This window comes from Rhinatrema bivittatum, chromosome 2 (genome assembly GCF_901001135.1).
Source record: "Rhinatrema bivittatum chromosome 2, aRhiBiv1.1, whole genome shotgun sequence".
Classification (NCBI taxonomy): Eukaryota; Metazoa; Chordata; class Amphibia; order Gymnophiona; family Rhinatrematidae; genus Rhinatrema; species Rhinatrema bivittatum.
In genome coordinates, this window is record NC_042616.1 from 372,420,253 (window position 1) to 372,445,432 (window position 25,180).

Here is a 25,180-nt window from a genome sequence, read left to right on the forward strand (position 1 = left end):
GGATCTTGGTTTATTCCAGGACAAGCAGGTGGTAGCCCTTACATATGGGTGACGTCACTGGATGGAGCCCTATCACAGAAAACTTTGTCAAAATTTCTAGAAACTTGACTGGCACACTGAGCCCACTGAGCATGCCATTATCCCTCGAGCCACAGGGGTCTCCCTTCAGTCTTTTTTTTTTTTCTGCACTGCAGTTTGCCCCGCGCTTAGGAGACCTGTGTGATTTTTCACGTTTTTCCTCACAGAAAAAATGTTACAATTTTTCAGAAAAATATCCCCTCATAGGGTTCTCCAGTTTAAATTCATTTTCCTAGCATGTAGCAGATGGACTCAGGACCAATGGGTATAGTGTACTCCTGCTAGCAGTTGGAAACGGATCAGATTTCAATCTGCCGTCAGCCCCTAGTACATATACCCCTGCAGGAAGCGCAGCTCTTCAGTATTTTCCGTCTCCATAGCAGTTAGGGACTATCTGCACGCTCTCAAGCGTTAGATCAAATTTAAAGAAGAAAACCCAAAATTGAAAGAAGAAAACCTACCTGAAGACGAGCCCTGCTCTCCTGCGGTGATACCCTCTGGTCCCTCCCCCAGTGCAGTCAGACTCCCTCAGTCATCAACAGCTGGATCCTGGACCTGGTACAGTTGGCGACAGACGGCCCTCTACGCCTAGCTCAACTGCCGAACCTCCTGCGACAAGGGCCCATTTTTTTGGATCGGGAGGATCACTTCTCTCTCGCTGCCTGGTGTTTGAGAAGCGGTGGTAATGGATGAAAGATTATTCGAAACAGGTGATTTCCACCCTGCTTCAGTCCAGGCAGCCCTAGACATCTATGGCATACGCTCGAGTGTGGAAGGTGTTTGAAGTCTAGTGTGACCAGCAGGGTGTAGTGCCGTTGTCGGTGACCATGCCTCAGGTCTTGGGGGTTTTTGCAGCAGGAATTATCTAAAGCTTTGGCTTATAGCTCCCTGTGTGTTCAGATTTCGGCCCTGGGATTTCTCCTAGGGCGGGTAGGTGGCAGGCCTCTAGCCAGCCACTCGGACATTGTCTGTTTCCTGAAAGGGGTGAAGCACCTTCGTCGTCCTCTTCGTAAGTTATGCCCGGAGTGGAATCTCAATCTGGTGTTGAGGGCACTTCGTGATCCCCCTTTGAGCCTCTGGGACACGCTTCCTTAAAGGATCTCACCTTGAAGACTGTATTTTTTGTGGCCATCTATTCCGCGAGGCGTATTTCAGAATTGCAGGCTCTTTCCTGTAAGGATCCCTTCCTTCGCATCTCTGCTGATAGGGTGTCCCTGTGCACGGTCCCTTTCTTTTTGCCGAAAGTGGTGTCTGTCTTTCATGTTAATCAGTCCGAGGAGTTACCTAGATTCCCTGATTGGGCTCGTGACCCCGCTATGGGAAGAGATCTTCATTTGTTAGATGTCCACCGGGTTCTCCTTTGGTATTTGAGGGTCACTCAGACCTTTTCAAAAATCGGATCACCTTTTGTGCCTTTGGAGTCTAAAGAAGGGTGAAAGGCACCTAAAGCATCCTTGGCTCACTGGCTGAAGGAAAACAATTTGCTGGCCTACATCTGGAAGGTCGCCCCCATCCCGACTGGTTTGAAAGCTCACTCAATGAGAGCACAAGCGGCGGCTTGGGCGGAGTGTCAGTTGTTGTTGCCTGAGGAGATTTGTAGAGCCGCAGTCTGGTCTTCCCTGCATACCTTTACAAGGCATTATTGTCTGGATGTCAGGGATTTGGACCAAGCACTTTTTGGGGAGAGCATCTTGCGAGCGGGTCTTTCAGTTTCCCGCCTGGCATAATGTGGCTTCGGTATATCCCACTGGTCTGAACTGATCTGGGTAAGGAAAGGAAAATAGGTTCTTACCTGCTAATTTTCATTCCTGTAATACCACAGATCAGTCCAGGATCCCGCCTGGGTGCTACTGCTGAAAGACTGATTTACCTAACTGTTAGCTGCTGTACATAGGGAATCTATTAGAATGATTCTATAATATTTGTGTTTGTTATGAACAGAGGTTCAAACCTGATTTTCAGGTATTGGGGTCGTTTGTTTCGGACCCTTGAGGAGTTTTTTCCTGTTCGCTCTTGTTTCGGGAATTAGATGTTTTTTTGTCAATTATACTTTGCTTAGGTATCGATAAATACTGATGAGCTGCAGGTGGCACACTTGGGATAACAGTGCCTCGAAGCTTTGCTCTCTGACTCAATCTGCTGGTGGGAGTACATAACCCACTGGTCTGGACTGATCTGTGATATTACAGGAATGAAAATTAGCAGGTAAGAACCAATTTTCCTATGGCACATGTCTTCCAAGTGCTCACAAACCTGCAAACTTGCCACTATAGTTATTTGTTCAGGGGTGCCACTCTTTCACGTGTTCTAGCATTCGGGTAGCAAGCATGGCTGGAAAGCTCTCGGATTCTGTTGCGCATATGTTGAGGAGTAAAGTTTGAGAGCATGGGGCATGATTGGGAAACCATATGTGCAATAGATGGATATTTTCCTAATACTGTCCCTATGTGCACTGTTGCTGTTCTATTAGGCGTATCACGTCTTTGATCTTGACCAAACATGGGCTTCATCTGCACTCAGGCAGGCCAATCCACACAAGTGGGTTCTGCACCTCTGCCAGCAGATGGAAGAATGTGTAAGCTCATTTCATAGACATACAGCCCTGCCCTGCCCCTGATATCACCTACCGTATTTCTGTCTCCAGCAGACAAGTAGTTCATTTCTGTATTGAAGATTACTTGTTGTAGTAAAAAAAAAAAAAAAAAAAAAAATAGAAGCAAAGGAGTTTGATAGCACCATTTGAGATACCTGTGAGTTCCTCCCTAAGTTGAATGCCTTTAGCCCAGTAGACTTTTCAGGTTTCGACTAAAAAACAAACAAACAAAAAAACAACTTTCACCCTCTCCCGCAGTAGCCGGAGATCTGGTCATGCTCTCAGCCAGGGAGAGCTGAGCTCGGAAGAGAGATTATATTTCCCCTTTTTCTATTTTCCTAGTCTTCTTCCCTCGGTATGAGTGGTTGGTGTTTTTTCCCTTCCTCCCTCACTTCTCTGGGGAGTTGAGTGAGATGTGGAAGCAGCGCAGCTCTGTGTGTTGAATAGCCTTTGGCTCCCAGGCTTGGTTTAGTCAAGCTGCATGGCAGACCGTGGTGTTGTTTTTGCACGCTCGCTTGTGCGCATTCTCTGTATACAGCGGTGTAGTGATGTCATTGCTCATATGCATGCCTACTTGCGCGCGCACAAGACTGTATTTGCCTAGTTGTGCGCATACTAAGCTCGTTCTTGAGAGCGTGTCTTATTTGGGTGCACAAGAAAAATGAGTATGGCTTCGGTGATGAAGTCTTGCTTAGCGATCTGTGCTGCTTGCCATATAAGGACAATACAGCCAGGGATTTTTGGAGCTTGTGTCAGCGCTTTGTGGATGTTCAAGGTGACTGCTGGCTCCTGATCTTGCAGTCACTGGTCTTTGGACAGAGGGAATTGGAGTTGAAGGCGATACAGCTAGAGTGTCCCCTTCTTCATTTGACTCTGACAGAGACATCTTCGGGGGGTGTTCGGTCAGAGGACATCAGTTTGGGTCCTGGGTAGAATTTTTCCAGGAACTACAGACCTTTCTGCAGGGGCGCCCAGCATAGATGGCAATACCTTCGAAATCAGCTCATTTAATCGAGGTCTCTAGTTGTCTGCCACTCTGTGCAAGTGCCGCGGTAAGGTCCTCTCTGATTAGGAGGGTGTGGATAAGGATGACTGACAAGGATTTGTGGTTTCTTCCCTCTGGAAGAGGTGGAAATTCCTCTGGATCCACATAGAACTCTGCTCAGTTTCTATTATAGAGGTGAGTTGCTGAGTCTGTTATCTCAGACTCTGAAGAAGCTTGGTGTGGCTGGGGGTGAGCCTACTGGTGCGTGAAAGAAGGATCCCATTTTGGTTACCCTATGCAAAGCATCATGTTTCTTTCCTGGATGCAATTCAAGAGTTGCTTGACCTTGACTGGAATGCTCCAGAAGCAAACTTTAAAGGAGGAGGCGCTTTGGCAGCTCTGTACCCCTTGGATCCGGCAGCTTTGGAACAGTTATGCTTCCCGAAGGTGATGTGCTGGTGTTTTCTGTGACCAAGCGGACCACCAATTCTGGTAAAAGGAGAGGCAGCTCTAAAGGATTCTCAAAATAGAACTGCTCCCTGGTGGCTCAGGTTAGTCTCTGTCTCTCTCAGGAGACTGAGTGGGGTCAAGTAACAGAGCTCTGAAGAAACCTGGAACTGCCGCCTTAGCTGACACAGGCTGTGACCTTGTTTGCACTGCTTCCAGCAGGGTGGCTTCTATTATAGCAGCTAGGTCTCTGCTGTGGCTGCAAAATTGGTCGGCTGATACAGTTTCTAAGTCCAGTCTCATGAGATTACCCTTTAAGGGTTCTCTCTTATTTGGCAGTGAGTTGGAGAAAATGGCAAATAGATGGGAGGAATCCCAGGTTCCTCGTTTGCCGAAGGATACGTTGTTGTCACGTCCTTTTGGGGCAAGAGGCCGCGCTAGGGACTACAGGCATTTTCATCCCTATAGGGGAGTGACTATGCAGAGGTCTCGACCTTTCCTTGGGCCTTGGGCCTCAGTCCTTTTGGCTCAGAATAATGCGGGCTCCAGGAGTGGAGCACTTCAAAATTAACAATGAAGGTGTGAGGACTCAAACCTACTGGGGCTAGAGTTTCTTTGCATTCCTCCAGATCCCTTTCTGGTTTCTTCCTGCAACTTCCTACAGAAGAAGGGGGCAATGGAGACTACCTTAAGGAAGCTATTGGACTTAAAGGTTGTAATTCCTGTTCCTGAATCACAAGAAAATATGGGCTGCTATTCCATTTATTTCGTCATACCCAAAAAGGAGGGATCTTTTCAGCCATTACTGGATCTCAAATGAGACAATTGATATTTGTGGATGACTCATTTCTATATGGAAACTCTGTGCAATGCGCAGTGCATCTCTAGATCTGATGGAGGCATAACTGCATGTTCCCATTCGCCAAGAACATCAATGGTACTGGTGGTTCGCCGTTCTGGGACATCAGTTTTAGGCCCTGCCCTTCAGGCATTGTGCCCAGGGCCTTTTCCAAGGTCATGGTGGTGGTAGTGGTGTCCTTGTGAAAGGACTGCATCCTGGTTCACTTGTATCTGGACGACTGGTTGATTTAGGCCAAAAGTGTGGAAGAAAATAAACTGGTTTCATGCAAGGTAGTCTGATTGCTGCAAGACTTAGGTTGGGTGGTGAACTTGGCCAAGAACAGCTTAATGCAGTCTCAAATGCTGAAGTATCTTGGTGTTCGTTTTGATATGAAGCGGGGCAGAGCGTTTCTGTCAGTTACATTTGGAAGTTGTTTGTTCAAATTTAAACCCTGAGAAGGGCTGTTTGCCCAACAGTGTTGTCTTGTCTTCAGGTACTGGGTTTGTTGACAGACACCTTGGAGGTTGTCCCCTGGATGAGAGTGCACATATGGCCTCTTCAGCACACGTTGTTTTTCTGGTGGAGTCTGCAGTCTCAGGACTATAAGGTAAGGATTTACTTGCCATCAGAGGTGAGCATCTTCTTGCAGTGGTGGTTGCAAGTGGATCATCTCAAGAGGGAGTTTTCTTAGATGCTGGAATGATTAGTGCTCATTAAAGATGCAAGTCTTGAGAATTGGGTGCTCATTGTCAGGAGTTGCTGGTGCAAGGTCGCTGGAGCGCCGTGGAACATCCTTCGATTGGAAGCAAGTGCAGTTTGCCTGGCATGCTGGAGGTTCATTGAGCATCTAAAGGTTTAGGCTAATAAGATAATGTCAGACAATGTGATAATTCTGGCTTACATCTATCAGGGTGGAACCAAAAGCCAACAAATGTTGGAGGAGATAGATGCAGTCATGGTATGGAAGGTACAATATCTCTCATATTGCCAGAAAGGACAATGTGTAAGGGCTGACTTTTTCAGCAGACTGAGCTTGGACCCAGGAGAGTGGGAGTTGTCTGAAGCCTTTCAACTCAGTGGTGCGCTGGGGTTGCCCCTGAATTTGTTGGCAACTTCAAACCGCACGAAAGTTCCCCGGTTCTTCAGTCGCAGAAGAGATCTGAAAGCTCTGGGTATCAATGCTCTTATTCAGGCATGGTCGCAGGGTGGGGTACTATATGCCTTCCCGCCATGGCCACTGGTAGGCAGGATCGTTCAAAAGATTGCAAGAGAGACTGAAGCAGTGTTTCTGGAGGCTCGAGATTGGCCTCTAGGCTGTGGTATGCCGATCTGTAGAGGCTGCTGGTCGGCAGTCCTCTGACTGCTGCCCTGGAAGGATCTGTTGCGGCAGGGACCCATTCTATAAGACAATCCAGGTTGATTTTTGTCTTATGATTTGGCTTGAGAGGGCTCAATTATTGAAGTGTGGATATTCTTTTTGCGGTGATTTCCACTTTGTTCTAGGCTAGAAAAGGTTTCTACATCTCTGGCATGTTAGTTTTGAGGTTTCAAAGCCTGGTGTAAGGAGTAAGGTTCTCAGCCTTTGAGTGGAAATTCCATTAATTTTGGAAATTTTTTGCAGGAAGGATTGCTTAAATGCTTGGCACTTGACACTTGAACCTTTCAAGGTATTATCTCTTGCGTTTTATAGGCAGCGAGTCAGTGATTGGCCTTTGTCTTCTCATCCGAATGTGTCTTTATTCTTGAAGGGAGTTAAGCATCTTTGTCCTCCCTTGTGGTTACCGATGTCTTTGTGGAACCTTAATCTGGTCTTGGATTTCTTGGTGGGTCCTACCTTTTGTCCTCTACGTAGCCTGTCCTTGAAGCTACTTACCTTGAAGACTTCGGCACCTGATGTAGTACCTGGAGGATACTAAACTTATCAGGAAGTCTGATAGACTGTTTGGGCTCCATGGCGGAAATAAACTGAGTGCGTTGGCGATGAGGGCAACTATAGCCAATTGGATTAAGGACATCATCACATCCACCTATGTGGATGCTGAAATTCCTTTGCCTAGGCAAATTAGAATGCATTCCACTAGGGTTTAGGTGGTATTGTGGGCAGAGCATAGTTGTCTCCTGTTGAGACTAGCCGAACAGCAACGTGGTCCTCCTTACACACTTCTTCCAGGCATTACCGCTTGGATGTTCCGGCTCAGGAAGACGCTACCTTTGCACGTGTAGTGTTGCCTGGACCACGGGCAGCCTCCTGCCATGTTTGGGAGTAACTTTGCTACATCATACTTGTGTGGATTGGCTTGCTTGAGTGCAGAAGAAGGAGAAATAACTACTTGCCTAATAATTTCTTCTCCTGTAAAGAAGGCAGGCCATTCCACAGCCTGCCTTCGGCTGCCACCTTAATTTTAGTTTGTCCTTTAGGTATGGATGACACAGACTGTTCTGTTACTCGCTGGAGGGACTGCTAAGTGTTATAACCAGCTACTCAGTTTAGTGAATTTTTTTTTTTGTCTGAGCTCAGTGTTTCCAATTGGTTGGGAGCATGAGTGTCCTGACTCTTAATAGTAATGTTCAAGTATAATTAGTTTGTCCACAGTTTGGCTTTTCCAGATAATACTGGCGGGCTGATGTTGGGGCAGAACTCTGTCTATGATGTCAGCTTTACTCCATCTCCAACGGAGATAAATAATATTCTCATGGCTCCATACAGAATATTTATTTTCTTTCTATGGTGCTTTCCTTCTCCAGTTGCCCCAAACACCCCAAGTCAAAGCAATAGGTTACCATCTCTCCTGATTGTATTAATCTACTAATACAAAATTTCTGGCTTTTTGGTTTACAATTTTTAATCTCTTGCACAGCTTAGAGATAGGGAATGGAAGAATGTTTGTTTGGGTAGGGAATGGAAGAATGTCTGGAAGTTGGTGGGTGGAGGAAGGGAAGCGAGTGAGGCTATAGCTGGGGGAAGGATTAATAGACTGAATGCAGAACTAATACACTTTCAGCATATTATCTCAAGATAAGGTCAGTTCTCTGAAGAAAGGGAGAATATGCTTTAGTAAATAGTCTCATATTAAATCTAAATGGAATGAAACAAATTACCAGGCCTGACTCAGTATCTGTATCAAGTATTAAAAGATGGCAAATAGAGGATTATGGGTTTGTCTAATGTAAATGTAAAGGTTAGCAATTCAGGATTAGGATTTTGGAAAAAAAACATTAGATTTAGGACTTCTGAATTGCTAAACTGTCATTTGAATGTGTAGGAGAGAGATTCCCCAAAAATTGTGAAAAATCAATGTTTTGTGATGTTTGTTTTAAGAGTTATATATGTGCTGACTTAAGTTAAAACAAAAAGAAATCAGGAAAATTGCTGTATATTTCAGTTGTGGTAGCTAAACATTGTATTTTTCTTGTTTTCTAGGTTTAGAATATGTTGTTGAGCACAGAACACCAGGAAAAAAAACTCCAACTTACAACTGTGAGCTGTGTGAATATAAAACGGAGTTGGCTCCTATAGTGCAACATCTTATTGGCTTTAAACACAGAAAAGCATATATTGTGAGTTGATTTTAATGGTCCTTTGCTATAGAAGGCTGCAACATGTTAAGTTCATTGTTATATTTAATGAAAGTGGGGAAAATAACACAGGCAATCTACTGCAATAGAGAATTGTCCAAAAAACCAGTGGACTTAACACAAACACAAAATACACTTTGAAATGTTTGTATGCTAATGCCAGATGTCTAAGAAGTAAGATGGGAGAATTAGAGTGTATAGCAGTGAATGATGACATAGACTCAATTGGCATCTCACAGATATGGTGGAAAGAGGATAACTAATGGGATACTGCTACACCAGGGTACAAATTATATCACAATGACAGATGAGCATCTTGGTGGTGGAATAGCGCTTTATGTCTGGGATGGCATAGAGTCCAACAGGATGAAGATCCTGCATAAGACTAAATGCACAGTTGAATCTTTATGGGTAGAAATCCCTTGTGTATTGAGGAAATATATAGTGATAGGTGTATACTACCGTCCACCTGACCAAGATGGTGAGACAAGACAGTGAAATCCTAAAAGAAATTAGGGAATCTAACCAAATTGGTAGTGCAGTATTAATGGAAGATTTCAATTTCCCCAATATTGATTGGGTAAATGTAACATCAGGACATGCTAGAGAGATAAAGTACCTGGATGGAATAAATGACAGTTTTATGGAGCAGTTGGTTCAGGAACAGACAAGAGAGGGAGCAATTTTAGTTCTAATTCTCTGTGGAGCGCAGGATTTGGTGAGAGGTAATGGTGGTGGGGCCTCTTGGCAATAGTGATCTTATATGATCAAAATGAGGGTCTCTTAGCCCAAAGATCTTTATTCCAAAATTGAAAGAAGGATCCATCAGAAGAAAATAGGATAAAGCATAAGCCTTGGCAAGTTAAATGTAAGATATTAATAAGACAGACTAATAGAGAATTTGAAAAGAAGTTGGCCATAGAGGCAAAAACTCACAGTAAAAACTTTTTAAAAAAATATATCAGAAGCAAAAAGCCTGCAAGGGAGTCGGTTACACAGTTTAGATGATCGAGGGGTTAAAGGGGCACTTAGAGAAGATAAGGCTGTTGCGGAAAGATTAAACTATTGTTTTGCTTCAGTGTTTACTGAAGAGGATGTTGGAGAGAGACCCTTCCGAAGACTGTTTTTTCTGATGATTCAGTTGAACTGAAAAAAATCACGGTGAACCTGGAAGCTGTAGTAGGCCAAATTGACAAACTGAAGAGTAGTAAATCACCTGGACCAGATGATATACATCCAGGGTTCTGAAAGAACTCAAAAACGAAATTTCAGATCAATTCAAGTAGTTTGTAACCTATCATTCAAATCATCCATTGTACCTGAAGGACTGGAAGGTGTCCAGTGTAACTTGATATTTTAAAAAGGCTCCAGAAGTGATCTGGGCAATTAGACTACTGAGTCTGACTTCGGTATCGGGTAAAATAGTGGAAACTATTATAAAGAATAAAATCACAGAACATATAGATACACAAGATTTAATGGGACACAGTGAGCATGGATTTACCTAAGGGAAGTCTTGCTTCACAAATCTACTTTTTTTTTTGAAGGAGTGAATTAGCATGTGACCTGGTAGATGGTATGTATTTGGAATTTTGGATGGTGTTTAACAAAGTCCCTCTTGAGAGGCTTCTAAGAAAACTAAAAAGTCATGGGATAGGAGGAGATTTCCTTTTCCTTTTATGAATTGCAAACTGGTGAAAAGACATGAAACAGAGTAGGATTAAATCTGTTTTCATACTGGGAAAAGGTAAACAGTGGAGTGCCTCAAGGATCTGTTCTTGGACAGGTGCTTTTTAATATATTTATAAATGATCTGGAAAGGGGTACGGCGAGTGAAGTGATCAAATTTGTGTATGACACAATTATTACAGTAACTAAATCTCAAGCAGGTTTTGATAAATTGCAGGAGGACCTTAAGATGGATTTCTTAATTGAAATTACTTTTGAGAATTATCGATGTATTTGTTATGATCTGAATTGTTTGTTTTCCTGTACATGTGAAATGAAAATAACATAAAGAATTAAAAAAAAAAAAAAAAAATAAAATAAATTGCAGGAGGACCTTGTGAGACAGGAAGATTTGGCTTCCAAATAGCAGATGAAATATAACGTGGACAAGTATAGAGTGATACATATAGGGTAAAATAACCCTTGCTGTAGTTAAGCAGTGTTAAGCTGTATCTTAGGAGTTACCACACAGGAAAGAGATTTAGGCGTCATAGTGCATAAAACATTGGCATATTCAACTCAGTGTACTGTGGCGATAATTCTTAACATTGTTTTTTTTTATTAGGAAGGGATTAGCAAATAAAACGAATGTCATAATGCCATTGTATTGATCCATGGTGAGACTGCATCTCGAATACTGTATGCAGTTCTGGTCACCACATCTCAAAAAAGATATACTGTATTTTTTGCTCCATAAGATGCACTATTTTTTCCCCAAAAGTGGGGGGAAAATGTGTCTCTCTTATCGAGCGAATATTTAAAAAAAACCCTGGGTTTTTTTGTCCCCATTCCAACCCTTTAAATTTAATTAACTACAGCCCCCCCCCCCCCCCCCCCAAGACTTGCCCAAAGTCCCTGGTGGTCCAGCGGGGGTCCAGAGCGATCTCCTGCACTCGGGCAGTCGGCTTCCTGTAATCAAAATGGCGCCGATAACCTTTGCCCTTACTATGTCACAGGGGCTACTGATGCCATTGGTCGGCCCGTCACATGGTAGGAACACAAGATGGCGCCGGCCGTCCATTGCTCCTACCATGTGATGGGGGCCGACCAATGACACCTGTAGCCCTGTGACATAGCAAGGGCAAAGGCTATTGGCGCCACTTTGAATACTGGCAGCTGACGGCCCAAGTTCAGGACCCCCACTGGACCATTAGGGACTTTTGGCAAGTCTTGGGGTGGGGGGGGGGGGGGGGGGGGGGGGGGGGTTATAGTTAATTAAATTTAAAGGGTTGGGATGGGGAATGAGGACAAAAAACATTTTATGCCCTACCCTATTTTGCTCCATAAGACGCACAGACGCCCAGGAACGAGCTGGTTTAGCACACCAAATTTTTTTTTTTTTTTTAATTTTCCCACTCTGAATCCTAGCTGCGTCTTATGGTCAGGCGTGTCTTATGGAGCGAAACATACGGTAGTTGAACTGGAGAAAGTGCAGAGAAGGGCAACCAAAATAAGGGGCATGGAACAGCTGCCCTATGAGGAAAGGCTAAGGAAGTTAAGGCTTTTCAGTTTGGAGAAGTTGACTGAGGGGGGGTTATATGATAGAGGTCTACAGAATCATGAAAGAACTTGAACAAGTTCATGTAAATCAGTTATTTATTCTCAGATAATAGGACTAGGGGGCACTCCATGAAGTTAGCAAGTAACTCGTTTAAAACAAATCGAAGAAATTCTTTTTCACGCAATGCATAGGTAAACTCTGGAATTCATTTCCAGAAGATATGGTTACAACAGTGTAACTGGGTTTAAAAATGGTTTGGATAAGTTCCTAAGAGGAAAAATCCGTAAACTGCTCTTAATTAATCAACAACAGTAACTAGAGATTTATTTAATGTTTGTGTAGTTGCTAGGTACTTGTGACTTGGATTGGCCACTGTTGGAAACAGAATACTGGGCTTGATGGACCCTTGGTTTGACGCAGTATGACACATCTTATGTTCTAAGTTCTTATGGAACTTAGAACATAAGATTAAGTATGTATAAAATAGTTAAAGCAATACAATTATAGGAAAAATAATTATTGAAAATCATACCAGCTGATTGGCATAAAATCTGGAAAGAACAGTTTGGAAATGGCCTGATGTGATTGGGTTGGCATTTATGCCTGTGCCAAGATTTTTATGAACTTTACTTGAAAATCAGTCATGGTAATACTATGAAAAAAAGTATGACATTTTGAACATATGACAATTCTAACAAAGGGCAAAAAAAACAACTAATTACAGATGTCTGAGAATCATATACAAATTCAAAGAAAAAAATAGAGTACAGAGAGCTGGATAAATGGAACACATAACCATGAAATGGCCAAACAGCTCACTTCTTAATGTTAATACCCTGTGATCCTAAAATCTCTACATGAGAACCAGAAAAATCTGTGAACCCCAAAATGTGGCTATGTTGGGTCGTCTTTCCAAACTGTGGTCTTTCAAGATTTTATGCTCTTCATCTGTTCTGTTGAAGATTTGGATTAGATTGGCAGCTTCTCAGAGGACAAGCAGGATGGCAGTACTCATGCATACTATAGCCACCTTCCTGTCTCCTTAGTCCTTTTTTTTTCCCCGCAGAACCTATAAGACATGGCTCTTCCATATCTCCCTCATAGCTACTGTGGTTAACGTTTTGGAGCTGCAGAAGGTGTTTTTATTCGAGGACAAGCAAGGTGACAGATGAAGCACAGATGCGGAAAATTTGTGTCAATGTTTCTAGAACTTTGAATAGGCACATGGAGCATGCTACGTGCCCCATACCATGCATCCACATGGAGTCCCTCTTCAGTCTCCTTTTTTTCCGTGGAGCTTTAAGCCTCTCGATGTGATTGAGCTCAAATCTTTGGCTTTTTGCCTTGTGGAAGCCTTCTTTCTTTGTGCTTTGAGTACTTTTCTCTTTAGTCTGTCACCGGATCCTTCTCTGTGCCCTCCAGTAGTGTCCCCGTCACAGTTTTCCGTGTGTCAGGTAAGTTTCCTTTCGCGGTCAATTCCCCTGTGGTGGTGGTGCTTCAGTGCCCACCGGCCCTTGATGTGCACAGCCATCGTTTTCGACTTGGGCCCTTTTGTTTCGCCCCGTCATGGCCATGTCCAGTTGTTGTCGATGCCCCCCTGTGCCTGAGGACTGTCTCTATCACTAATTTTCATGAGGTGTACATCCTCTGCCTGGGGCCATTACATAGAGTCCGGGGTTACTGCTTTTGCACCCCAGATGACTCTGAAGGGATGTCTGCTTTGACTCAACAAGATGGATCAGCTCTTCGGGTTGAGGAGGTCAGCATCATTAGCATCGAAGGACCTTGGAGCCACACTGATGGACACTTCACCATCGACATCAGTGGGGCACTGGAGACAGACCATTGTCAATCTCCTCCAGCTGAGGACACCGGGTTCATCGGCTTCGGCACCAGGGAAAGACCAGGCCGAGCATCGAGGGAAGCCTAAGAAGCATCGGCCATGGTGCCTGGCACTGGGATGCACTGGCTGTTGCTGCCCTGCCCCCAAAGTGGCCCTGTGGCAAGGAGTGCCCATTCTCTATCTATTCCCGGGATCTGTAACCATTTCCACTTGTCCTGCTGCCAGTAGCCGATACCCCTCCTGGGTCCGAGGAAGATCTGGCCACCCCTCCTTCCTCCCAGTCTGTATTGGCATCTGCAACATTTGAGGAGGAGCTGGAGTGCCAAGTCAGGTAGCAGTGGAGTGCACACTCCAGAACTTTGCTCCTGTGGCACAGGAGCTGGTGCTGCCTGTCCTCGTACCACTTCCGGAGACACTCAATGTGCTTATCCGTGCGTTATTGACCCAGCTGGCATCTGTCCCTAGGGCAGCATGGGTGCCCGGTGGGGCCGCAAGGCTTCCCCTTATCGATACGGTGGTTGTTGCTAGTTCCTCTTAGGAAGAAGCTGCAATGAGGTCGGCAGAGATGGCAAGGCCTACAGCCCTCTATCCAGTTTTACCGGAGCCTGCACCTTTGGACATAGGCCAAGCACCTTGGGCTCCATCCCCTGTACCATACAGTGAGGATGAGGGTCCCTCTGACCCCCGGGGGAAAGATCCAAAAGAGCCATCTTCTGAGGCCTCTGATGGTCTCCCGATAAGCGAAGGAAATCTCCCATCTGAGGACTTAACCTTCGCAGTGTTTGTGAGGGTGATGGCAGAAGCCATCTTTTTTCAGCTTTTGACTGAGGATACCAGGCACAAAATGCTTGAGAGCCTCCAGTTTCGTGGAGCCTCCTAAGGAAATAGTGGTGGCCTGGGTTGTACAAGATACTTAAGGAAATGCTGCTGAGGATATGGGAGCACTCCCTCACAGTTGCTCCCTTTAACAAGAAGGTGGATGGGGTCTACCTCCAAAAGGCTACCAGATTCGATCGTCAGCTGCCTCACCAGCTGGTGGTGGTCAAATCTGCTCTCAAGGGCCAAGGGCCCTCGGACCCATTCCTCGGCGCCACCGGGGAGGGACCACAGAGTGATGGGTGTTTCATGGCATCGAGAGTGTTTGAGGTGGGAATTAGCACCCACAGAATGGCATAGCTGCGCGGCCTCGGATCACCGGCCGGAGGTACAGGAAAGACTTGCTGAATTGCCGTGTACTGGAGAGAGTATCTTTGGAGATAGGGTGAGGAATGCTGTAGCCCAGCTTTGGGACCATCATGAAACCCTCCAGTAATGCTCCGTTGGTACTCTGGACCCATCCTCCTCATCTAGGAGGTCCTTGAGGCCAGGGCCCAGGAATTCTTTCTTCACCAAAGTACTACCTTCTCCGCCTCAATCCCATCAGCATTTTCAGAGCTCCTTTGGCCATTCCAAGTGGCAGAGAGCTCCCAAGCCCTTGCCAGCTCCTCAGTTAAATCCCGGGATGGGGTTTAGACTGGGCCGCAGGAAGCATAAGCCTTTTTGCCCGTACCTGAGATGATGGACCCTCCAGTCAGGAGCATGCTGTGGTTCTTCGCAAACCAGTGGCCCAGTGTAACATCAGACCAGTGGATTTTGACCATCATCCATCAGGGGTACCAATTAAACTTATTGGGTATTCTGCCAAATTGCCTGTAGCTCATCAGGATGTATTGCAACTGGAGCTCTCCTCCCTCTTACTGGAACGGTCGAGCCCATTCCACCAGAGCAAAGAGAGCAGGGATTCTATTCCAGGTACTTCCTAATTTCAAAGAGAAAAGGAGGACTCTGTCCCATTGTAGACCTAAGGGACTTGAACACTTTTCTAAAAAGGGAAAAGTTCAAGATGTTTCCCTGGGCACTTTGATTCCCCTTTTGCAGAAAGGGGGACTGGCTTTTGCTCCATCGACCTGAAGGACGCATATACTCACATTGAGATCTTCCCCCCATCACAGGAAATATCTCAGATTTGTGGGTTTGAACCCAGCACTTCCAGTACAGAGTGTTGCCATTGGGTTGGCGTTTGCCCCATGGGTCTTCAAAAAATGGTGGTGGTGCTTCTCCGCAGACTGGGAGTGCATGTCTTCCTGTATCTGGACAATTGGCTGGTCAAGAGCATATCTCAGGGAAGGGCGAACGGGTCCATACACTTGACCATTTGGGTGTTGGGGTCATTTGTTTTCAACCACCCAAAGTCCCCTCTCAGCCCGTCACCTCAATTGGACTTCATGGGGCCCTGCTAGACATGGCTCAGGCCAAGGCCATATTCTGCCCTGCCAGAGGGCTGTTACTATGGTGTCCATAGCGATAGACATTCAACAGATCCAGCAGGTATCAGCCTGGCACATGTTGAGGTTATTGGACAATATGGCGACAGCCATCCATGTTACTCCCCTGGCATGTTTACACATGCGAGGAATCCAGTGGACCCTGTGAGCCTCCAGTATTGCAACTGAGTTCCCCCATCTCTCAGGACTCTTTGTCCAGGTGGCCGGCATGTTCCACAGGGATCTTGTTTGAGTCCCCCCACTCAAATTGTGCTAACCATGGATGCATGTACCCTGGGTGGGGAACTCGTGTAAATAGGCTTGGCGCCCAGGGTCTTTGGTCCGCTCAGGAATGTACTTGCCAAATTTAACTTTCTGGAGCTTTGGGTGATCTGGTACATTCTGTGTGCTTTCAGAAATTGGCTGTCCAACAAAGTTGTCCTAATCCATACTGACAATCAGGTACCCATGTGGAATGTCTGTAAGCAGCGAGGCACGGGGTTATACCTCCTGTGTCAGGAAGTGATCCAGATCTGGTCATGGGCCATGTCCCACGGGATGGTGCTCAGGGCCACGTACCTGGCCGGGATGGAGAGCGTGGAAGCGGACAGGCTGAGTCGAGCCTTCAGACTCCGAGTGGTCCCTGGATCTGGGGGGGTAGCGAATGGATATTCTGCCTCTGGGCAGCCCAGTCAAAAATCTATTCGTGTCCCCCTGCAACAGGAAAGTTCCTAGATTCTGCTCCCTGTACAAGTCAGACGGCAAACCAGCCTCTGGCGCCCTTGCCTATCACTGGGGCCAAGGGTCTTTCGTATGCGTATCCTCCAACTCTCTTGGCAAAGACTCTTGAAGGTTCGCAAGGACAGGGAACTATAATTCTTATAACCCCCTCGTTGATTGAGACAGGTCTGGTTTCCACTCTCACAGGAGTTGTCCATCTGGAAACCGATCAGTCTGGGGACTTCCCCAGACCATCTCATGCAAGATGTACATTAGTTGTCATGTCAACAGCATGATAAGATCATCCCTAAGATACCCTGAGTATTTCTCAAGGTGGGGTCCATTTACCATCGCTCTCTAGATAGTCCTTTGTTCTTTTAGAATCTTGCTGGTCAGGGCAATTAACACATCTGAGGCTGTGTTTACAGATGCTCCTGAGAATTGTGCCTCTTATTGTGACAGTATAGCCTGAAGTTTCCAACCATTGCCTTCTTTTATGACCCTATAATTTCTGCAAGTCAGGTTCAATAAGTCACTTAGAGTTCATACAGCCAAGACAGGCTAAGAAAGCAGAGGATTCTGGGTCAGCTGCCTTTCTCCATGTGGTTTTCTGTTTCAGGCATATATTTATTTATTTATTTAACAGTTTTTTTTATACCGACCTTCATAGTAAATAACCATATCGGATCGGTTTACATTTAACAAGGGTATAACTGGAGTAACAATTCAAGTGAATGAAAGATGATAGGTAGGAATAGGTCAAAGTTACAATCAACAGGGAAAGAGAACTTGGAAGCTTGCAACAAGCTGGAAGGAAGATAAGGCAGGAAATAAATATAAAGTGTTACCAAAGAGCGTACGGGTTAAAAGCTTAAAAGGTGCTTTAACCTGGAAGATTCAGAGTCCATTGTTCATGAATATAAATGCCAGGCCGGGTTAGAGTGAGGACAACTATTTATTTATATTTATTTATTTGTTTTTATATACCGACATTCAACGCATGTTATCACATCGGTTTACATAGAACGAGTTGAGAAGGATACATTGTAACATGGTGTGGTAACTGGGAGGGGGAAAACAGGGAGAGAGAAATTTAACAGGCAGATAAGGTATATAAATAAATTTAACCGGAAAATAAAGCAGTTAAAGAATAACACTGGGAGGAGGGATTCTCTTATGTCCATTTAGGTATGTGGAGGATTGGCATTCTGCGTTAATATCAGTGTGGGATGGAAAGGGGAGTGTGGGAGATGGGTTAGTGAGTGGAATGGAGGGCTAGTGGGTGAGGAAGGGGGGGGGGGGGGGGGGGGAGAGGAGAGGGTTTAGGTGAGTTGAATGGTGATTGTTCTTATGATTTCGTGAATGCTTTTTGGAAGAGCCCACTGCGGCATCCTAACCTTTAGGCACTGTCTCTCACGGCCTGGATGATGTTGAGAGGTTGATTCTCAGCTGCTTGATCTTTCAGAGGATTTCTCTGGTTCTAGGGCTTCTAGAAAGCCTTCCGCTAGAAAGTCCTGTAGGATAAAGTGGAGATTTTCCATTTTGTGTGAGCAGAAGGCCCCTAGATCCATTCTCCTGCCCCACACAAAAACTGCTTGATTACCTTATACACCTATCGGAAGCTGGCATGAAAACCAAGTCCATCAGTGCAACACTCCTATGTGCAGTTGGCGTATAACACCAAGGTGTAGATGGTACGTTCATCTCTATACAGCCTATAGTTGTTTTTCATGTGACTTCTGCTTCAGTGGAAGCCTTCCCTAAGGGTCTACCCCTGTGTCTTGGGGCCTTAATATGGTTTTAGCTCAGCTGATGAAAACTTCTTATGAGCTGCTGCACACATGGGACCTGGAAGATCATCTTTTGGAGGTGGTCATTCCAGTGTGCAGGGTCAGCGAGCTCCAGGCTTTAGTGACTTATCCGCCTTGTGCTAAGTTTTATCATGACAGGGTGGTCTTGTGTACGTGCCCTAAGTTCCTGCCTAAGGTGGTGACTGATTTCCATCTTAACCAGTCAGTCGTCCTGCAATATTTTTTCCCAGGCCTCATTTGCATCAAGGTGAATGAGTACTGCACAGTTTGGACTGCAAGCAAGCCTTAACCTTCTATCTGTAGCAGACAGAAGCCCATAGATCAGAGCTTTCCAAACTGTGTGTCGCGACACGTTAGTGTGTCGCCTGCAGTGTGCAGGTGTGTCGTGCAAGCCCGGTCCACATAGCCGCTCCCCTCCAGCGATTCACTTTTTTTTTTTTTTTTTCAGTTTGTGAGTTGCTTATTATTGGGCAATTTTTGCGGTCAATCGTGTTTTTTTTTTTTTTGGGGGCTTGGTAGGTGGGACTTGAGCCCAGGTGTCCCTGTCATTGGCTGCTGCTGCCGATGAGGCCTGGCCATGAGGAGTACTGACTGCAAGCAACAGTGTCTGGTGATTATGAAAGGTGTTATGCACCACGACAGGCTTGAACCCTGAAGGGAGTGAAGCACTTAAGTGGCAACAATCAAAAAGAAGAGTTACATGAGGGTGGGGGCGACAGACAATTTGTTTTATTATTGTTACTCAAATTATAACAACATTAATCTTGGAATATTATATATTTTTAATATAAATGAAAGGTTTTCATGAGAATTTGTCGTGAAACATTTTATGTATATATTTAAGGAAACACAAATTGTCAAAATACATTTCATTCATTTAACCTTTAACCTCTGGTTTGCTAGTAGACTGAATTACTGTCGTGAAATTGTGTTTGTCTAAAAAGTGTGTCACCAACATGAAAAGTTTGGAAAGCTCTGCCATAGATAGTCCATCCAACTTTTTATTTTTGATAAGAATAGGTTTTTTGCTTTGCTGTTGCCAAACAGACACTATCCAATTGGCTACCAGATTACAACTCCTTCTGTTATGCCCAGGCAGGATTGCATCTTGGGAGTCATTCAAGGCTCATTCTGTCAGAGCCATGGCAGCATCAGTGGCCCACTTCAAGCGGTTCCCGTGGAAGAGACCTGCAAGGCTGCATGGAGTTCTCGCCACACATTCACATCCCATTAATGTCTGGATAGGGATGGCTGCTGCGACAGTAGCGTCAGCCAATCTGTATTTAGGAACCTGTTTGAGGATTAGAACTCGGCTCACTCCCAAGCTAGATCCTGTTGTTTGGGTTCAGGCTGTCTCCACCTCTGTTACCAACAGCACTGGTGGTGTTTTGCCTGTTGGCATCTTATTAGGTGTCTGGTCCCCTTTTGTGTTGGGGAGCATCCTGTAGCTAGGGATTCACCCATGTGTAAGGACTGCTATCCAACTTGTCCTCTGAGAAAGAAGAGTTGTTTACCTGTAACAGGTGTTCTCAGAGGACAACAGGTTGTTAATCCTCACAAAACCCTCCTGCCACTCTGCTTAATTGAGTTTATGGCATGCTGGTTATTCTCAGCGTGCCTAGTCAAAGTTCTAGAAACTTTGACATAAGTTTTCTGCATCCGGTCTCTGGTGATGTCACCCATGTGGGAGGACTAACATCCTGCTGTCCTTGAAGAACACCTGTTATAGGTAAGCAACTCTGTTCTCTGTTTTGTCCTTATGTATCTTTTTGGTAGTTAGTGTTACAGTATTTTCCCCATTTTCAAGGTTTTCTCTGCCATCTGCATGGTGAGTGTAGTCCCTAGTGCAACTTGGCAGAAATTTCTTCTTTCCCTAATAAATAATGCTGTGCCTGCAGCTTATTTGCATTGTCCTCCCATTCAATTTGTTTTTTTGTGCCTTCATTGATGCCTCGTGGGATTTGCAGGCAATGTTTGGTCCACAGAGGTCTCTGTCCTGGGGACTTGCCTGAGTACCCATCCAGGCAGGAGTTCATGACCTTCTATTATGGACTCCTGCCTGGGCACTGCTGCGGAAACTGTCGATGCCATGGATGTCTGTGTTGTCATTGATGCCACATGCACAGTCAGCACCATTGATGTTGTGGCAGCCAGCAAGAGCACCTTTTCCACCATCAAACATGGTAGGCACCAAAAGGGGCATCGACTGCCATCAAACACCATTGGGCATGCCTGTTGTGGGGTCCTTAAAGTTGAACCTCCCAGGCCAAGCTGATCAGGGGTCATTGTCAGGTAGCGCTATTGGGTGCAATCCAGTGCTCTTGCATACTGGGCACCATGGTGCAATGTATGGCAGTGATGGGATCGATGCCACCCCCTCACGTCTATCAGCTTCTTCACAGTGCACCGCTGCAGGTATCAGCAGCTTAGTTGTTGATGCACGCTGTGGAATGAACATGGTCTACAATGCTGACACAGAACTATGCTAGTACTCTGCCATTGGACATATATGCACCACCAACAGCAAGGTGGAGCACAGTTTACGCAGGTGCAAAACACTGCTATCACAATGCTGAGGTTAAGTGCAAAGGCACCACTGATACTGGTGACTGTGGTGCAGTGGCCCATGATGCCTTCTGTCCACACATACATTTAACCTGTTGTGTGTGTGTGTGGACAGAAGGAATCGCAGGCCAGTGGGTATCAGGACTCCCCCCAGGTGTAAAAGACAAGACGTTATGGTCCCTTTCCAATGTTGGCTTCTGATATGGATCCTCTTCACTGGGAAGCTTCCAGGCCACATACCATAGCAATTTCTTCGTTCTTGCAGGGACTATTCATCTTGATTGCACAAACTGTTTGGCCACCAGCAGTTTTCTCTGTCGCTGATAGAATAGTGTGGTGGGGGGGGGGGGGGGGGTGGTGGTGGCTGTCCTACCCTTCTCCTTAATGTATTCATAAGTTGGTAACAATATCCCACTCTCGTATGAAGATGAGGGGGGTTCCAGGATCAGGGCTTTGTTGCCCAGACCTGGATAGTGCCATTTGTAGATCACAGGTATGAGACAGGGTTCTGGTCACATACATGCTATTGACTGGGTTAAATTTGAGATCTTCATCCCCCTTAGGATATAGAGGTTATGACAGTTTGCTTCCGAAAGGCAAGATTAGTAGGTTCACTCTCAGTGCCTTGTTTTCTGGTCAGGGAAGGGGTTGTTACCAGCTACTTTCTCCGAGTGGCTTTGCTTTTCAGTGACTGCTTTCTTCATTGGCCATTCTTTGTATCCCACTGGATCTGAGAACCCATCTGCGAGAAGTACTCCACCACTTTGCGCTACCGTGCAGTTGAGATACTTCGTGGCATTCAGGAAGCTTTACCGAATTCTGCAGTATTTACACTGGATTCCTTCTTGTGGGAATCTGCTCCCCTGTAATAGAGAGATTTCTTCCAAGTGAAGGGAATGCTCTTTCTGATACCTGCTGGGCAAAACATGCATGTTTTCAGTTTGCAACTGCTCCTGCCAATCAGTGTCATCCTTGGGTGTACTCTTAACCATTGCCCCTCTGCAGAAGGGGGTACCTGAGTTATGCAGAGGTTCTCAAAGGACAAAACTGGATGGTGGTGGTCACCCATGGGTGACATAATCAGATGGAGCCCCGACACGGAAAACATCAACGTTTCTAAAACTTTGACTTGCCACACTGGATATGCCCAGCACGCCCTATACCACGCATCCACATGGGGTCCCTCTTCAGTCTCTCTCTTTCCACGGAGCTGCAGCATCATGGTTGGTGAGCTCTTTTCAGCCTTTTTTGGTTATTCTGGAAAACGTTTCTAGTTTATGCTTTTTTTGTGACTTTTTTCCACCTGCATTCGCTGGGTCCCTCTCAGTCTTCCCTGTAGCATTATTAGTCAGGATTTTCATTACTTATCAATGTTTCCTTTCACAGTCTGTACCTCCACAGTGGCGGTGCTTCGGTGCCTGCTGGTCTTTGATGCCTGCCACCATAGATTTTGATATTGCTTCCCATCTGTTTCACCCCCGTCATGGCTGGGTCTGATTTCTGGTGATGCCCTTGATGCCAGAGGACTATGTCCATCATGGACCCCCATGATGCCTGAGGGCATCGCATGACATCCAGGTGACCCCAAAGGAACATTCTCTTCAGCTTGACAAATGGAGCAACTCTTCGGGTCAGAGAAGGACTGAGCCATCATTATCAGCGGCAATGGTATTGAGGGACCTCGGAGCCATCGACATCTGTGGATAGGGACGCCAAAGACCAACCACCATCTGGCTGCTTTAGGCAGAGGACGTCTGGTTCCTTGTCATTGGCCTTGCTGGTAAACATAGAAGCCAACAAAGCATCGGCATCAGTCCCTGTCTATGCATGGGGATGTGCCAGCTTATGCTGTGATGCTCTCGAAGCAACCCCGCAGCAAGGAGCACCAGTCTTCCATTGGTGCCAGGAATCTGCGAAGGTCTCCATCAGTCCTGATGCCAGTCTTTGATCCCTTTCTGGTTCTAAAGATGATCTGGCCACCCCTCCTCCTTCCCAGTTGGTATGGGCATTGGCAGTGTTCGGGGAAGAGCTTGAATGGTGAATCAAATGGCGGTCGAGCGGGTGATGCGGGGCATTCGTCCCATAGCAATGACGGAACTGTACCATCCATCTTGGAACCATTTTTGGAGAATCTCAGTGTGCTTATCGGGGTGTTACCAACCCAGCTGGCATCAGTTCCCAGGCCAGCGTCTGAGCCCTTAAGGGCACCACAGCCTCCCCCTGCCGATATGGTGATTGTTGCCAGTTTTTCAGAGCAGTAAACTCCCCCCAGGCTAGCTGAAATGCCGAGACCTGTAGCCTCCCCCCTACCCAGCTCTGTCAGTGTCTGCACCTCCTTACGAGTGCCTAGGGCCCCACGCTGTCTGTTTCATTGAGGATGAGGGTCCCTATGACTCCTGGTGGGATGACACCGCAGAGTAGTCCTCCATTGGCTCTGAGGGTCTCCACTCAGACCCTTCTCCTCCAGAAGAGTGAAGGAAGTCTCCACCTGAGTTCTTAACCTTTGTAGGTTTTGTGAGGGTGATAGCGGAAGCCATCTTATTTTGATTCCTGACTGAAGAGGATGCTAGGTACAAAATGCTTGAGATCCTCCAGTTCATGGAGCCTCCTAAGGAGATTGTGGTGGTCACAGTACACAATACCCTTAAGGAGTTACTGCTGACGATGTGGGAACAGTGCCTTCTGTGAACAGGAAGGCTGATGGAGTTTACCTCACCCAGAACCTCCTGGATTTGATAAGCGACAGCTGCCTGACCAGTCGGTGGTGGTCGAATCTGCTCTTGAGAGCCAAGTAGTCTTGGACCCATTCCTTGGCGCTCCTGGGAAAGGATCATAGAGCAATGGATGCTCTTGGGAGAAAGGTGTTTCAGGGAGCCATGTTCATTGCCTGCATGGCTTCCTGTTAGCTCTACATGACCCAGTACTCATATCTGGAAGCAGATGCAGGTGGTGGCCGAACAGCTGCCTCAGCAGCAGCAGGACTCTCATCTCATGGTGCATAAGGGCCTTGGCGTGTGGAAAACACGAAGTCCGAGTGACCGATGATTTTGAGATGGCATCTAGGGCTCTGCAGCAGGAATTGGCACCCGTAGAATGGCATGGCTGAGGGCCTGGGATCTCTGACAAAAGTACTTGAACGACTTGCTGACGTGCTGTGGATTGGGGAGAATCTCTTCGGAGATAGGGAGAAGGACACTGTGGCCCAGATCTGTAACCACCATGATATCCTCCAACAATTCTTCGCCAGAACCCAGGACCCATCCTCCTTGGCTAGGTGAGATCAGGGCAGAATTTTTTTTTTTTTTTTTGCCAGAGGATGTGCTTTCCTCCACCACTTCTTTCCAGTTAACGGCATCAGGGCTCCCGCATAAGAACATAAGAAATTGCCATGCTGGGTCAGACCAAGGGTCCATCAAGCCCAGCATCCTGTTTCCAACAGAGGCCAAAACCAGGCCACAAGAACCTGGCAATTACCCAAACACTAAGAAGATCCCATGCTACTGATGCAATTAATAGCAGTGGCTATTCCCTAAGTAAAATTGATTAATAGCCATTAATGGACTTCTTCTCCAAGAACTTATCCAAACCTTTTTTGAACCCAGCTACACTAACTGCACTAACCGCATCCTCTGGCAACAAATTCCAGAGCTTTATTGTGCGTTGAGTGAAAGAATTTTCTCCAATTAGTCTTCAATGTGTTACTTGCTAACTTCATGGAATGCCCCCTAGTCCTTCTATTATTCGAAAGTGTAAATAACAGAGTCACATCTACTCGTTAAAGACCTCTATCATATCCCCCCTCTGCTGTCTCTTCTCCAAGCTGAACAGCCCTAACCTATTCAGCCTTTCCTCATAGGGGAGCTGTTCCATCCCCTTTATCATTTAGGTTGCCCTTCTCTGTACCTTCTCCATCGCAACTATATCTTTGAGATGCAGCGACCAGAATTGTACACAGTATTCAAGGTGCGGTCTCACCATGGAGCGATACAGAGGCATTATGACATTTTCCGTTCTATTAACCATTCCCTTCCTAATAATTCTTAACATTCTATTTGCTTTTTTGACTGCTGCAGCACACTGACCAGACTATTTTAAAGTATTATCCACTATGATGCCTAGATCTTTTTCCTGGGTGGTAACTCCTAATATGGAACCTAACATCGTGTAACTACAGCAAGGGTTATTTTTC

General features: G+C 45.9%; 1 protein-coding gene across 2 annotated transcripts in view; it reads left to right on the forward strand.

Annotated features, from left to right (window-relative positions):
• The window catches only part of LOC115084727, a 793,897-nt gene that overhangs the window by 183,946 nt on the left and 584,771 nt on the right, over window positions 1-25,180 (forward strand). For both annotated transcript variants that reach the window (XM_029589965.1, XM_029589966.1), the window contains one exon: window positions 8,366-8,502. In XM_029589965.1, the coding sequence (XP_029445825.1) occupies window positions 8,366-8,502 (137 nt within the window). The remainder of the gene's footprint in view (window positions 1-8,365; window positions 8,503-25,180) is intronic.